The 15,202-nt window shown below is 31.9% G+C and overlaps 6 protein-coding genes across 6 annotated transcripts; 1 reads left to right on the top strand and 5 right to left on the bottom strand.

Annotated features, from left to right (window-relative positions):
• Positions 1-11: 11 nt before the first annotated feature.
• On the top strand, positions 12-2,147 carry GO595_000533 (vacuolar protein sorting-associated protein 51-like; the record flags this gene model as incomplete). Its single annotated transcript, XM_067918554.1, has 1 exon — positions 12-2,147. The coding sequence occupies one exon, from the start codon at positions 12-14 to the stop codon at positions 2,145-2,147; it is 2,136 nt and encodes a 711-aa protein (XP_067779313.1).
• A 625-nt stretch (positions 2,148-2,772) lies between these two features.
• GO595_000532 (Kinesin motor domain containing protein) lies at positions 2,773-6,767 on the bottom strand (the record flags this gene model as incomplete). The annotated part of the gene is made up of 2 exons (XM_067918543.1): positions 2,773-4,225; positions 5,305-6,767. The coding sequence occupies 2 exons, from the start codon at positions 6,765-6,767 to the stop codon at positions 2,773-2,775; spliced, it is 2,916 nt and encodes a 971-aa protein (XP_067779312.1).
• A 482-nt stretch (positions 6,768-7,249) lies between these two features.
• Positions 7,250-8,575, bottom strand: GO595_000531 (uncharacterized protein; the record flags this gene model as incomplete). Its single annotated transcript, XM_067918532.1, has 1 exon — positions 7,250-8,575. The coding sequence occupies one exon, from the start codon at positions 8,573-8,575 to the stop codon at positions 7,250-7,252; it is 1,326 nt and encodes a 441-aa protein (XP_067779311.1).
• Positions 8,576-9,351: 776 nt separating this feature from the next.
• Positions 9,352-9,741, bottom strand: GO595_000530 (inner dynein arm light chain, axonemal; the record flags this gene model as incomplete). The annotated part of the gene is made up of 1 exon (XM_067918521.1): positions 9,352-9,741. The coding sequence occupies one exon, from the start codon at positions 9,739-9,741 to the stop codon at positions 9,352-9,354; it is 390 nt and encodes a 129-aa protein (XP_067779310.1).
• A 3,388-nt stretch (positions 9,742-13,129) lies between these two features.
• GO595_000529 (uncharacterized protein) lies at positions 13,130-13,481 on the bottom strand (the record flags this gene model as incomplete). Its single annotated transcript, XM_067918509.1, has 2 exons — positions 13,130-13,320; positions 13,379-13,481. The coding sequence occupies 2 exons, from the start codon at positions 13,479-13,481 to the stop codon at positions 13,130-13,132; spliced, it is 294 nt and encodes a 97-aa protein (XP_067779309.1).
• Positions 13,482-14,449: 968 nt separating this feature from the next.
• On the bottom strand, positions 14,450-14,788 carry GO595_000528 (uncharacterized protein; the record flags this gene model as incomplete). Its single annotated transcript, XM_067918498.1, has 1 exon — positions 14,450-14,788. One exon carries the CDS (start codon positions 14,786-14,788, stop codon positions 14,450-14,452), a length of 339 nt encoding a protein of 112 aa, XP_067779308.1.
• Positions 14,789-15,202: the final 414 nt, after the last annotated feature.

Genomic DNA, 15,202 nt, shown 5'->3' with positions numbered 1-15,202 from the left:
GTCAATTCATAATGTCTTCAGCAGATAAACTTCTTCGACAACATTATGGATTAGATCAGCCAAACAAAGAACAAGAAGCTAAAGACATTGATTCTCCAAATTTTGATGCTAAAGCTTTTTTTGAAGACAAGGTTAAAAATGATACATTAACTCAGTTATTAGCCAGAGAAAATTCTCTTGTTACTGACATCAGAGCATTTGATAATGATTTACAGACACTTGTTTATGACAATTATTCCAAATTTTTAGGTGCCTCAGATACAGTACATTCTTTAAGTGGTCATATTGTTACATTAACAGAACAAATGGATCGACTCAAATCAAGTCTTACAGGAGTAGCTCAACATAATGATCAAATTAGTGCAGATTTAGAATCTAATCGACAAAAAATCCAAAGATTAGTAGGTATTTCACGTCTTCTTGAACGAGTTGAATTTATATCCAAGCTGCCTGCACGACTTCGTAGCTATCTTAAAAATGATCAATATTCCGATGCAGTTAATATATGGTGTAAAGTTGAGCGTATATTATCTACACAACAACACTTTCCTTCATTCCAACGGATCCACGAAGAGTGTATCAGTATAATGGACGAAGTTAAAGCACGAGTTCGAGGGCAAATGTTAAATACAGATGTATCAGTAACCGATTCTATTACATATGCAATATTACTTGTAAAGCTTGGGACGCCGCTAAGTATAGTTTGTAGTCAACTCGCTCATCATCGATTTTTAATTATTGATAATACATTAGAATATGAAACGATTCCTGAAGAACCATTTTCTGCCCTATCCACCCTTAAGAGCATTGTAATTGATGATGCTTCACAATTTGTGCAACAGTACAACGACCGTTTAATGCCATTATCGTCGAACTTTGATGGGCCTGCGAAGTTAAAAGGCATTTTAAGTGATTTTATGAACAATTCTTTTGAGCGAATCATCCAGCTAACTCCATGCGAAAGTTTATTTACTTTAGATTGCAAGAAAATTGCGTCTTACATATCATTGTTTATTGATTTAATGAAAACTATTTCTAATGAACAACAAATCTCAAAATACTTACATAAGCTATTACAGAAATATACGGAAGCACGGACAATGAATGTCTTTAATGAATTACTAAAAATAATTAATGTCAATAACGGCAAAGAATTATATACCAATTTAACAACATACTTTTCGACTTCGACACATCAATTAATTAATGAACATCAAATATTGGCAATGATGGAACATCAAGAATCATTACATTTCCTAGTACAACAATTTTCATTAATGATTGAAAAACTATTCGATGAATTTAAAAAAGCAGATCCATCCAAACTTTTAATCCTTGCAATGATATCATTTTCCTTCATCGAGAAAGAAATTCCTGAAATTTTTGAGCAGTTGTCAACAATAGAAACCGAATCGCCTTTGCGTAGTTTACAAGAGCGGTTAATCATCGACTGTAAGAATATTGCCAATGTCTGTTTGCATAAATACGTTAACAACTGTCGTAAAGAAACCGACAAAATAATAATAAACGGTTTCTATGGCATCAAATGGAATTATATCGATGAAAAACCGACAAAGGAATCAACATTTATAAAAGAATTCATTAACAAAATTAATGACCTTACAAAGGAAATTAATGACTTGTTTGATTTAACTAAAAATAACAATTCTAATGATATTAATAACATTGACGTTAACTTAAGGAAATCAAATGCAATACTAAAATCTTCATCATTTTACTCTAACGTAACTACTCCAACGTTCTTCGGTATAAGAGAAGAAGGTATACATCAGATAGATAGATTGTTTACATCTGTAAATCGATTGAAACTTTCACGGGAACTTCAATTCGATGTACAGCAAATCGTGGAGGCGATAGTTATGTATTCCATGAAGACATTTATGGAGTTAATTCGACTGATGTGTTTCACATCTGATGGCTTCAACCAAATTCAAGTCGACGGATATTACATTTATTACGCATTTAACGACGTGATATCACAACAGGAATTGTTCGCGGCGCTGATCGAGGAAATCGTTTCGTCGGCAGCGGACAGAACAGTGGAGCCGAGTCCGCTGGATGTCGGAATGATAAAAGTAATGCACTTGAAGAGCCAGCATAACGACAGCATACTAAATGATAAATGATATATTAAATAAATTGATTTTAATATGTAAAATATTATTACATCCGATTTTAGTGTGCGCATAAATGTTATCAACAACAATGTACAGTATTAATTGCTGTTATTGTTGTTGTCAAACTTTTTCCTTTGGCATGTTTTTATTAGATAACTGCAGTGAAAAACCTGTATACTGACACCTTATTATAACCCATGTCTACACTGCAGCAGCATTCATAGACAATGTATTTAATAATTTTTTTTTCGATTTAATTTATTTTTTTTTATTCCTATTTTTCACTCACTAGGGAGAATGTTAACACGAAAAATTTTTTTTCTTATATAAATACGAGAAATGAATTCATATTTTTGGGAATGAATATATGTTAAAATTTTTATTTGCTAACAAATTATATAAAAATTTATGATTTATCTAAAATTTTGTTGTCGGTCTACAGGTTTTTCAAGGCAGTCGAATTTTATATCTGATTCTTTCCAAATCAAATTAAAATAATTGTTCCTACTGAATATAATGTACAATGTTAACTTCATATCCTTTAAAAGATAATATGAGGGTGTTAAATATTAAAGCTCAAAAATAAAATAAAAATATTTCTTAAATATAAATGTTTTATTAAAAATCCAATTAGCTAGCGATTTGGTGTTTGATTTTCTTTTTTAAGTGGTGAACTATATTCCTTATTTAAAGACATGAAAGAAGACTTTTTCCGCATTACTTGAGCCTTTTCCTTCATTTTCTTGTTTTGGTTAAGTATTGCAACATTTGTTTCTTTAGCTGATTTTAGCCAATTTAATGTTTGTCTTAGTTCAGCTTTCATATAATTTTTATGTTTTTCTATTTCTTGATTTTTCTTTAACAAATAATCAATTTCTTCATCATATTCTTCTAATTTTACCAAGCAATCTTGAATCCAAGCTTGTTGACTTTGTTGTTTTAATGTTGATGATTCGAATCTGTTTAAAAATATACCTTGACAAGTTGCATTCATTCTTTCCATTTGTTTTTGGAATTCTTCTTCTTTCTTTAATATGAATGCATCCATTTCTTTTTTCAGTTCAGCTTTAATTCTAGTTTCTATTTGTTGTTTAGTCTCTATTTCTTCATTACATAATATATCATCACAATCATCTGAATCAAGTATATCACCATCAGGCCTAGATACTTGTCTAATCACACATTGCGAAGCTTCTGCAGCAAATGTAAGTGAAAATATTGTATCTTCTATTTGTATTAATGCAGGCGAAACATTTATAATCATTACAGCTTTAGATGGTCGATTAATAGGTTCAAAGAAGGTCTTAAATAAATGTGTTAATTTAGATTCTCGATAAGGAATTTGGTTTTTCTTGTTTTTTGATAAACTTTGTTCTTTTAAGGAACGAATACATTTACCTAATGAAAGCATTGATTTATTTATGTTACATGCTTCTTTAAATGAGGTAACTGTTGAATTTATTACTGATAAGCGTTCGGATCCTGCTAAATCTACAATTGAAAGCCATGAAATTCGTTTTTTATAAACAAGTTTAAGGCGAAAAATTGAATGTGATCGAGAACTTTTGTTATTTAATTCAGTAAATCCAAAATGTCGAACATTTTCACCTTTTTGGATAAAGGTTGTAATATCATCCATTGTATTAACAGGAAGTTCTGTAACGCCTTTGATTTCAACATCTGATTGATAATTAATTCCAAGTTTAAGATTTTGATTGTTTGGATTTAAAAGGTCATTTATTCGTTCATTGTAAACTTCCACAAAGGATGCATAAAGGTTGGCTTTATGCTTACTTTTAGAAGAAATAATTCGTGGTACTATAAAGTCCATGGAACGTCTAAGAATTCCAGGATTTTCTGTTGTTCCACTTACAGTATATGTTTTACCTGCATTTGTATTACCATAACAAAAAATAAGAACATCACATCCTCTTAAGAAATCTGTAAGCAAAGGTAATGCAACTATCTCAAAACATTCTTGCTGCGATGTTTGTCCATCCATTATTTCACGAAATGAAAATGATTTATCTACGCAAAAATAAGAAGAATTTGGAGTTGATGGAGGTCTTATTGTAATTACTTTATCACTAATTGAAAAATTAATTGGCGTTTCATTTTCTAATAATGGACGCATTCTTAAATAAACTTTAATCCTATCTTCTGCGTTACTTGAATCATCATTTTTTGATGAGAAATCCTGAATATTATCATCTTTTATTTCTTTTTCGCCTGAATTTTCCATTAAAAATTTATTTAAGAAAATATAAACGTACAAAAAATCCAACAAAAAAATTTTTTAACAAAAATCAATTTTTTCCTTTCTTACACCGATTGTTCATTTATGTATTGATACACAGACCTACATAAATAATAAGCTCTATGTAATTCAATTAATGATGATTCTGGAAAATAATAATTTCTCAGATTTTTTTGGTTTACAATAATCATTATCAACCAAAAATGTAGTTTCTTACCTTTTAAACCTTCAGCAATCCATGTTTCCAACTTTTTATTTTGTGTGGCGTATCGGTTAACCGATAGTATTGAATTTTTAAACGGTTCCCACAATGGTGAGTTATAATGGTTCGCACATATCTCCATAAGGACATTCCAGGGTTCAGCATTAGTTTGAAACAATGATACCTTTTTCAAGAAGACATCAAATTGTCGCTCAATTACTTTTACAGGATCGTAATTAGAAATAAATAATAAATCTACTTCTTTGTAAGCAAATGCAGGAGTGTTAATAAATCGTTCAACTTCATCTTGTGCTACTGCGATATTAGCGTTTGTTGCTATTTTGAAAGTATGAACTGATAATATTGGTCTTAATAAATCTAATGTTTTTAAAATCGTATCATATGAACGTATCAATGAACTAGAATAATAGTATTTGCATAGCCATTCTTGGTTAAGTAGTAATTCCTTTAAAAATGGAATTAAAAGATTTTTGCTAATTAACATACAAGCCGCTATAGATCCTTGTGATCCAACATATACTTCTTGTGCCATTAGTTGACACATTTGTTTATATTCGGCATATTTAATATGTAATTCTTTAAATGCTGGAACTAAAGATTTGGCCGATACAGATAAACCATTCATTAGCAAAATCAAAACTAAAATACATAAACGGTCGCCTAGGGGGTCCCCGTTTTGATGGTACACGGTCATGCTGTGGTGTATTCTATCTGTTAAATGAGTAAGTTCTTCAAGGAATGGATGTGTTGCAGGACCATCACAAAATTGGCTCAGGTCAAAATCAGGGAAGAAACTAAAGTCCAACAATTTTGAAAAATCGATTTTTGAATTTGCCAAACGATGATCCACAACATTTGCAGCAATTTCAGGAGTACTCAATTGTTCAATAGGGTTATTATAGAGTTTATCGGTCGATAACTCTTCCGGAGTAAAAAGTGATAAGCAATGTTGTAATTTGTTTGTATGATTCTTATCATAAGTAAAATCAGATGTAACCTTAAGAAGCTCCTTAACAGAATCAAAAGATGGAGGGACATATTCAAGTCTATGATGCATATGCGATCTCTCATTATTCAGTTCCGATAATCTCTCCCTCAAATTATCTTCAGTATTTTCTTCGTTTTCTTTCCATTCTTCGTTAGGTTCCACTGGCGCATCCGAAAGCTCTGGAATCGTCAAAGATACTGACGAATCGTCATTGCTTTCGATAACTTCGTGCGAAATGTCTTCGACTGATATCATAATCGGCGTTTCTTCTTCTGTTTGGTTGTCTTCGACAATGGATACGTCATCTTCGATGATTTGTTGTTCATGAATTGAAGCTACTTCGATGTTATTTGTGGTTTCGTTCGTGTTATCTGTCGATGGCTTTGGAGAAGTTGGTGATGATAATGACTTTTTGGGTGATTGTGATGTTTGAGGGAAATTGGCACACGCAAAGAGGTTAAGGACCCATTTGACCATTACGTTTTCGTTTTCACACTTAAAGTAAACAATTTTTGGAGGAACATTAAATTTGCTGGAATTAGCTTGAACTGAAAAACAACATGAGAGTGGATAAGAGAGACATCTAGTCGGTACTGTGCATGTTGAGATTGTAACTATTGGCGATAACATGGTATCAAAGCCAACATTTGCTGTATCAAGTCGAAGTGTTTGAAAACGCATCCCACTGACATTATTGATATTGAGCATGACATTGACAAGCTTGTTGCATCCTTCAAACAAAGCTGCGATTTTGTCTTTGTCAGATACTAATGCTTCATATTGATAATTACGTAAAACAAATAAAGATATGTCACCTAATGATTCACCCCAATAGCAAAAAAACTTGTGAGCTAAATGTAAATCATTAAATAGAAAATCAACATATTTTAAATTGTGAACTGACTGAATTTGGAAGACAAATTTCTCACCACGTGGTTCTGGATCATACGGAGTATAGTTTGGAACAAATAGTGTAAATAGATATCCTCTTGTGCGAGGTTGAGAAAAAAAAACAAATGGTCCGATAATGTCAATATCAAACTTAACATAACCATTAGTAACACCATCAAATTTAGTTTCGATTTGTTTTAAGTGGAATTCTGTCGCTAAAGATTTAAATGGGTCGGGCAGGGTGATGTCTACTCCATTGATTGTTTTCATTCAAAGCTCATTAATGTCTGAAAAAAATTCATTCAATTTTGTTTGGCGATTTTTTGTCCGAATAACAATATAAAAAGTGCCAACCAGTTACCGATAATTTTTTAATTATTATTCGAACTCAACAACTTGACCAATGCATTTTTTTGCAAACATATCATAAATACTATCAACAAATAAGAAATGTGTTTTTTATTATTATTATATAAAAAATAATGATTTTCTTTAAAATAAGCATCGAAATATTTCAATACACTATCGTCGAATTAACGATCAAAATGAAATTGAATTTTACTAAAATTAAAATAGAAATTTTTGAAAAACAAAGAAAAATCGTACCTATCTTCAATAAATGGCTACTATACATCAACATGTTAATAACAATTTTGATCGTGAAACCTTCTGCTTGAACACGTTCTGCAGAAAAAGACATTAATTAACATAATTTGATCATTTAATTAGTTATCAGATTTAACAAATTTGATTCAGTTTACTTTTTCAGAATAAATATTATGAAGTGCCCATCCGCAAGCGTCATAAGTTTGGTTAACAGTTTGGAAATCGGAAACATTTTCGACGTTTTCTTCTGCAAATATTTCGGGTGCTGCGTCTTCCATTTGGTAATACTTTGCGATTCCATTTACGAAATTTGTCAACTTCGGCATATGCATGACCATTGTCTTTGCAGCCCTCATTTGTATTTCGTGTTTTTGTCTGAAGCTTTTCTCGTCATTTTCCGCTCTATTTACCAGCTCTTGGATCTCAGACTTAATGCCTTGGATCGACGCCTTTAAGTCTTCGGCTGAAGAGCCATCGCCGGAATAACCATCCGGAAGGTTACGTATGAACTCGCAGCATTTTTCGGCTTCTTCTCTTTCCTTTTCGAGCTTATTATATGTCTCTTGGAGCCCACTAAGATCTGTAGTAAACCCTTCTGGTGGCTGCGGTATCGCAGCATCTGCAATCGCCTTTTGGATACGCTTTCGTAACTCTTCTTTGCACTTAAGTCGATACTTATCAAGAGCTTGGAGTCGTATTTCTTCGGGATCGGGACCAATAGGACGCAATGGAGCGGCGCCACGAGGTGGACCAACACGCGGTGGCATTTGTGGTGGAACTTGTGGTCGGGAGAACTGTGGAGGCGGAGGAACTTGTTTTGGTTGGGATGGAGGAATCTGTGGTTGCATTTGTGGAGGTTGAGAAAATTGTGGTTGGGGCATGCGAGGTGGCATTTGTGAGGGTGAACCACCACGGAGCTCCTCAACTTGTTCTTGGAAATCTTTGGTAAGTCTGAAGAGTTGATATGCTAATTGAAATAATGGTTCATGTTTGAGAAAAGAACCTGTAACTTTCTTCATTTTGGCTTTGACAGCAAACATAAGAAAGCCAAGATCTTTGGAAAGTGCTCGGAATTCATGGATTGTCTCTTTGATTGGTGGTGGTTCTTTGTTATTAGTGAGTGGTGAGAATGAACCTAATTTTCTTACTACGCCCATTAACTCAATATTTTTGGTTTTGACAACATCGTTCAGAAGAAGATTAACATTCTTTCCATAGATATCATTGGCAGGATCAACAATACACTCAGTAATAACACGCATGGTCTTTTTTTCCCTTTCGGCGAAGTCTAGTATTACTTGTCTTTTATCTGGTGCATTGGAAACACTGTCGAAAAATGACTTCCATTGATCATACAGTTCTTGGAAATTTTCTTTATCTTCTTTGCTTTTGAAATTATGGTCACTTCCGAATGCATTCTTCATTTGCGTGACAATTTCCTTGATTGTTTCAGCAGTTCTTTCAGCACTCATGTGTTATCTGGGGTGGACAATGCCACCCATTCAAAGTACTTGAAAACTTGACTTTTTGAATATTCAAAGAGTAACGATAGCCACACCCACCCCAAAAGACGGTATGCATTGAAAATTTTGAGCGAAAATTTGACTTGCAAAATTGAGGGGTTTTTTTTGTGCGATCTCCATTAGTTGGTTTTTTTAAGTGCTATCATAAGTGCTGTTTCAAATAATTTAAATAAAATCCAAATATTATTTTGAAATATTATATTATTAAAATAAATCTCAAATAAAACAAATAAATATCTTTAGCAGTAATATCAATTCCTTCTTGTTCAAGAAGTAATTTGACTATTTCTATATGACCTTTTTCAAATGCCTACATAAGTGCTGTTACAAATAATTTAAATAATTTTCAATTATTTTTTATAAATATTAAATTATCAAAATAAATTACAAATAAAACAAACAAATACCTGCAGCATTAACATTCATTCCTTCTCGTTCAAGAAGTAAACTTGTGGCAACAAAAGATACTAAATTATTAGACCTTCGCTCTTAAGCCCAAGTTAATCCCCAACAGATGTCAAAAAACAAAAGTTATAAATCAATACATGTGCAGGATACCCCACCTGTCACTTTTCCTTAAGTCCCAAAATTTTGCTTGTGTGTGCTTCGTGACAAGTGAATAATCTTATCATTTATATTTAAGTGAGAAAGCTTTTAAGAAACAAGTAAAAATTTTGGAAATATTTTGTTATTAGATTTTATTAGTAACACATTTAAAAAGATTATTATGTTGCAAAATCCGGTGTATATAATTGCTCGAGTTTTTTCCTTAAGTTCGTGTTTTCTTCTTTAAGCTCATTCACTTTTTCCCTGTGCTCTCTTTCTTTTTCTTCCGCTTCAATCATTTCATTTTTCTCAGTTTCTTCGATTTTGTTTTGGAGTTCTTTGATTTTTGTTTCGAAATTTTCTATTTCTTTTTCGAGTTGTTCATTACTTTTTTTTAATTCATTTTTGTATTGTTCTCTATGAATTGCTTTTCTTATCCCATGTGACACTGAGGATTCATACATTCTTTCGTATGATTGGATTGTTTTATTAAATTCATCACGAATATCTAATAATAATTCACCACGTTCTGGCATTTCAATGGAAACTTGTCGAATTATCTCGTTCATACAATCCTCATAAATTTGTGACCTAACTGGACAAATTCCTTTGTTCTGAGCTCTTTTGGTAACGAGGAGATTATCAAGATCTTCTTCAAGTTTTAAAACGTCATTTCTGGATGAAGGAATTGTACTTACATGTTGTGCAAATTTTTGTGATCCCTTTATAAATGTTTTTGGTGTGAAAAAATTATCAAGAAAATTAGTATTAATATTAATTTCTTTTATATCTCCTGTCGGAGGAATCCTTTTTGTAGAATTCAGGTTCTCAACCAAAACAGGTGAGTCATATTTAAGCAAAGAATCTATTTGTTCATTTAAAAGTTGAGTTTGTTCCATGCAAAATGTTCGAAAAAACGTTTTTTCGTACAAAATAAACCATTCAAAACACATAAAACCGTTCGAGAAGAGCACTAAATAAAAAACAAATGGCATGAATTTTTAGATGAGAACTTCAGCAGTATCATAATAATCATTGTTAGTAGTTCCAATCGTTGGTGGGCTCTTCCTTTGGAAAAATGGAAGTGATGCTCCAGGTAATACAAAGTTGAGAACAACATAAATCACTGTGAAAATCCAAAGAACAATTGATACAGGCATACAAAATCCAGGCTTCATATAGATTAAAGCACCAATTATGAAATACATGATCGCCTTTCCCCAAATCTTGCAGAACAAGCCAAAATAACGGAAAATTGTGAAGACATATAGTTCTGAAATAAGGAGAAGAAGGGCTATAATGAATACAAATATCGATGGCATAATAATGACAATAAAAGGATATAAACACATCCTGATAATGGATACAATGATACAGAGTAGTGCCAAAAGAATTGATATTAATTGGGTAATTGTACCTAAAGTTTTCTTAGAAAGCATTTGACGCGTCAATGAGTTTGAATCAAAAAGTTAAAACCGCTAATACCTTTCAAAAATTCTGATAAAGAACGAGTTGTCTGGTCGGTTAACCGATAGGTTTTATACGAATAACTAAGATTGGACTTTAAAAAAAACACATTTTGATCCGTATATTATTTCCTCAATTCGAAAACAGATTTTTACTTAATTGATGATAAGAACTTAATGAAAAGCAAAAAATTCAGCGGAATATGCTTATATTCTCAGTTCGGGTACCCAGGCATCCTACAACCGCTCTTTCTATCGTTGACGATATTTTTCTGTAAATTTCAGAGTGATTCCGATCAATTATTCTCACAAAAAAAATAGCGAAGTAGAGTTAAGAATTTTACTTAACGTTCATTTTTGACTCTGGAGAGCGATAAGGATAATATTTCATTTATTTATTGAGATCACCCTTAAAGCTGCTGTATAGATCTTTAAGTTTTTTATCTTCTTTCAATGTCCAAGCACAATATTTTTTTCCAGATTGATTCATTTTATGTCTTCCTCATATATGAGATTGAAAAGATAGGTTGGATCTTTAGTATCCATCTTGATGGCACTTTTTATGGAAATTTAAATGGTTTATTATACTCAATTGAAAGGTTTATTCATTTAATTGTGAAAGATCCACTTTTTGAAGCCATCACGAACAAAAGAAATATTTTCAAAATTAGTAATTCTGTGACTGATCACTGTTTTTATGAATTCGCTTTTGAGTAACCTAACAAAGTTAACCCTTGTATTATTCAAGAGATTACGGTTTTTAAACCGGCGTGCAAAATACTACTTTTTCTCTAAATTCAGCAGAAGAAATCTAAAGAAATCTTTAAATATTTCAAATTAATTAAATTTAGTATATATAAATGCTTATATAAAATTTTAAAGAGAAAAAAAGGGTGAGTTTCTAGAGTTATGATGATCTTTTGGCATGTAAATTTTCATAATAAATGTACTTTTTCTCAAAATCAATAATATTTCTAGAAAAAACCCAATGATAGATTAAGCAATGTTATGCTATATAATATTAATATGTATAAACAATCAAAAAATTATTTCATAATTTTTTGATCAAATTTCGAAATATTCAATTTATATAAATAAAAGTCATATACTCAAATAATCCGAATCTAGCCAAATAATTTTTACTATAAAATTTTATTTATATTTTGAGTGTATATGCTCGAAAAAGTAATTACAAATTTTATGAAGGGACATCTTCAAGAGTCTGAACCACTCTTAAATTCCCCAACATTTGTGAAAAAGTAAACGGCATCATAGACCAGATGAAAAGAAGAGAAAATATCGGAAATGGCCAACCGCACAATAACTACTATCGAAAAAAGACTCTTTGTGGCCGTGTGTTTATTGTATGAATTTTATATTTAATTTTTGTAATAATTGATTCTTTCGTTAGTAGTAACTTGACAACTTCGATTAAATTCACTTCTACATGTGTAAAGGTGACCAATTAGTACAAAATTGATTCCATCATCATAACATAAATTTACTTCGATTCAATTATCATTTAGTAAATTTGAATAATTTCCAAATTTTCTTCTTCTGTTAATGTCGACCATTTTCAGCTGTTACATCACATTCATTATTATTTAAACCTTTATGTGCTAATAATAAAAATATCGAAACAATCCGTTCAGAAGTCAATTCTATATCTGCGTTTTATTTTAATGTCATAATCTTTCAAAAAAAAATACAAAATTTTTTACAGAATGATTTTTAAATATATCAAATATATAAAAAGTTTTTTAAGCAATTTGACGAAAGGCATTAATATGAATATTTTCATTAATAATTCATAAAACATAATTTTGTTTCGATAGTTATATATAAAATTTTTTGTTAGTACAAAATGGTTATTTAATGGAACAAATTTGATATCAAATGAATTCAATATCTTATACCTTTTTCACTTCATCTTGTCGTTTTTCAAAATCAATTTGTCATAAGTATAATATTTTATTATATTTTAATAAAAGCACATTTAAAACCCATTTTAAAATGAATAATGTGTAAAAAGGTATTTTTTTTAAATAATTGAAATTAATTATATTTATTTAACTCATCAAATTTTAAATTTTTTTTTAAAAATCGTGATATTATTTAACACATTGTGTACAATAAAATATTCAATATTTGAGTTTGAATCTAAAAATTAAATTTGGATCAATATATTTAATTAAAAAGCAAACTTTAAATTAAATAGTGAATAGGAACCAATGGCAAACAAAAAAAAATTAAAAGAACGTCTGTTATGCTATGTGAAATATCTGCACAAAAAATTAAAATGTGCCTAAATAAGATCGTTTGTAATAGTGAACTTGATTTTTTCTTTGCTATTATTGGCTCCATTGTCGACATATGGAATATTAACGTCATTAGGTCGCTCACGGTCTTAAACTACATACTCTCCTCCTTCAAGCAATTGAAGTTCGTCCTCAAGTGCAAGTTTATCCTGTCGAGTATATACATCACCTCGTTAGGCGCCTTCTTCCTCGTCTCCAGCAGCAGCGCACACCGACACACACTCTTTCTGAACTCCTGCAGCGCGGAACCGGCACGCGCTCTCTTCTCCTTTGATGATGCAATCAGCGCGAATACGAACTATAGCACCGACCATGATGCCCCGAACCCTCTCATCGACTGCAGGTCGAGGAGGATGTTCGACACCTCGCCGAACGCGACCGACCTCTGCACGAAACCCACGAACTGTGAAAGCTCGACGTACAAGAGACGATCACGTCCTCATACGGCATCCATTGGAAGTCACCAAATAAGTTTCTCACTCTCTGGTCTCTTTGGAAGTCACTCTTGTCAAATATCTTGAACATCTCCGGGGCGCTTTGGCTCTAGCTTTGACAGCATGGAGACTTGCCGAGGACAAATGTAGCGATTTGCTTCGCTGAAGTGCTCATAAGCTAGTACTCATCATCGATGATCTTACTCAACATGATAAGGCTCTCGATGCAAGACATGCAGCTGAGGACGTTCAGGACATCGCCATTAAAGGTGTCGAACGCATGGTATTAGCTTTGGTCGATGGGCTCATCGTTGATGCGCACTATGATTGCCTAAAAATTTTTCATACATTAAATTATTACCATGGTAGAAGTGCATTTGATTATATTATTTATTCCATCAAATTTTAAATTTATAAAAAATCTTAATATTATCCAACACTATGTGTACAATGAATACTTCGGGGAATTTTATGATTTGAGCAAATAATTAAATCTTATTTAATTATATTTTTTGGCCATAATATTAAAATATTTGTAAACATAGAAAAAATATTGAAAAAAAACAAAAAAATAATTTTTCTCGATGAATAACTTTATTCATCCAAAATTGGTTCCATCAAAAATATCTTTTGATAGTATTTGCGTGAGTAGTTCAAATATTTTTGAACATTTTCTTTGGTAATTGTTCCAATTGAAGATTGGATTGCTTCATCAAGAATATGAGATCTTGCTGCACCTTTTTGTCCCCAAGCTAGATCGCCTGTTGCTACTAACCTATCATTGTTTCGTGCTAACCATTCTTTTACATGAGCTTTTATTTGGCTAAAACACCTTTCAATTGGATTCAGATAGGGTGAGTAAGGAGCAAGGAATAGGAAACGAATATATTCACCAGTACAAAGAGCGGTTACTTCATCTTTTTGATGTACTCTTGCATTGTCCATGATGAACACAAAACGTTCATTTGAGTGTTCTCTTTTCGAAATTTCAATTAAGTCCTTAATGTATTGGTCAAATACATTTTTTGTTACGTTTTCAAGTGTTCTTTCATGATACACTTAACCAAAGCTTGGACTCACTGCTGCAATTATATTTACTTTTTTGCAGCCATCGATTACGGAAGGCTGAACTGCTCTTGTCCCAACTTTTGATCTACCATAATTCCTCCTGGTCATTATGGTGAAATTAGTTTCATCGATATAAATTTGATGTATATTCACGTCCAAGTTTGTAAGTTCATTGACGTATTCCGCCCTCAAACGAAGTGTTTCATCGGAATTAGCATCTGGAGCAATGTAGCGCTGCTTTTTGTTTGAAAGCAATTTGGCATCAAGGTGATTGTGAATCTTCGTAAGAGAAATGTTATCCAAACCTTGTTGCGGAAAGGCAGCGCACATGTTGTCTTTTAATGATTTGAATAGTGGTTGAGCTGTATTCTTCAACAAATTGAATCATCCAATCTTCAATTTCATCGTTAATCTTTATGTTGTGAGCACCACCCCTCTTTGAAGGCTCCCGAGCAATAAAATTGTTTTCATAGATCTTGATCATGTAGCGCTGAAGTGTTCTCTTCGACATACCTAATGCCTTTCCAACAATTATGTATGTATGGATCTCCTCCTGAAAGCATTGTATTGAGGAGAGTATCAATGTCCTTTTCCTTCGGCGAATAGTGTTTCATATTTAAGTAATATGAATAGAATGTGAGGTGAGTTGAAAATCAACTTTTGGAAAGGAATCAGTTCAATTCTCAAAAAATTGAAAATTGTGTGGTAATTGAGTGTATCCATAAATTGATCAGTGAATAATTT

Source organism: Histomonas meleagridis, assembly GCF_020186115.1.
Source record: "Histomonas meleagridis strain 2922-C6/04-10x chromosome Unknown contig_104, whole genome shotgun sequence".
Taxonomy (NCBI): Eukaryota; Parabasalia; order Tritrichomonadida; family Dientamoebidae; genus Histomonas; species Histomonas meleagridis.
This window is presented reverse-complemented; position numbering and strand designations above follow the sequence as displayed.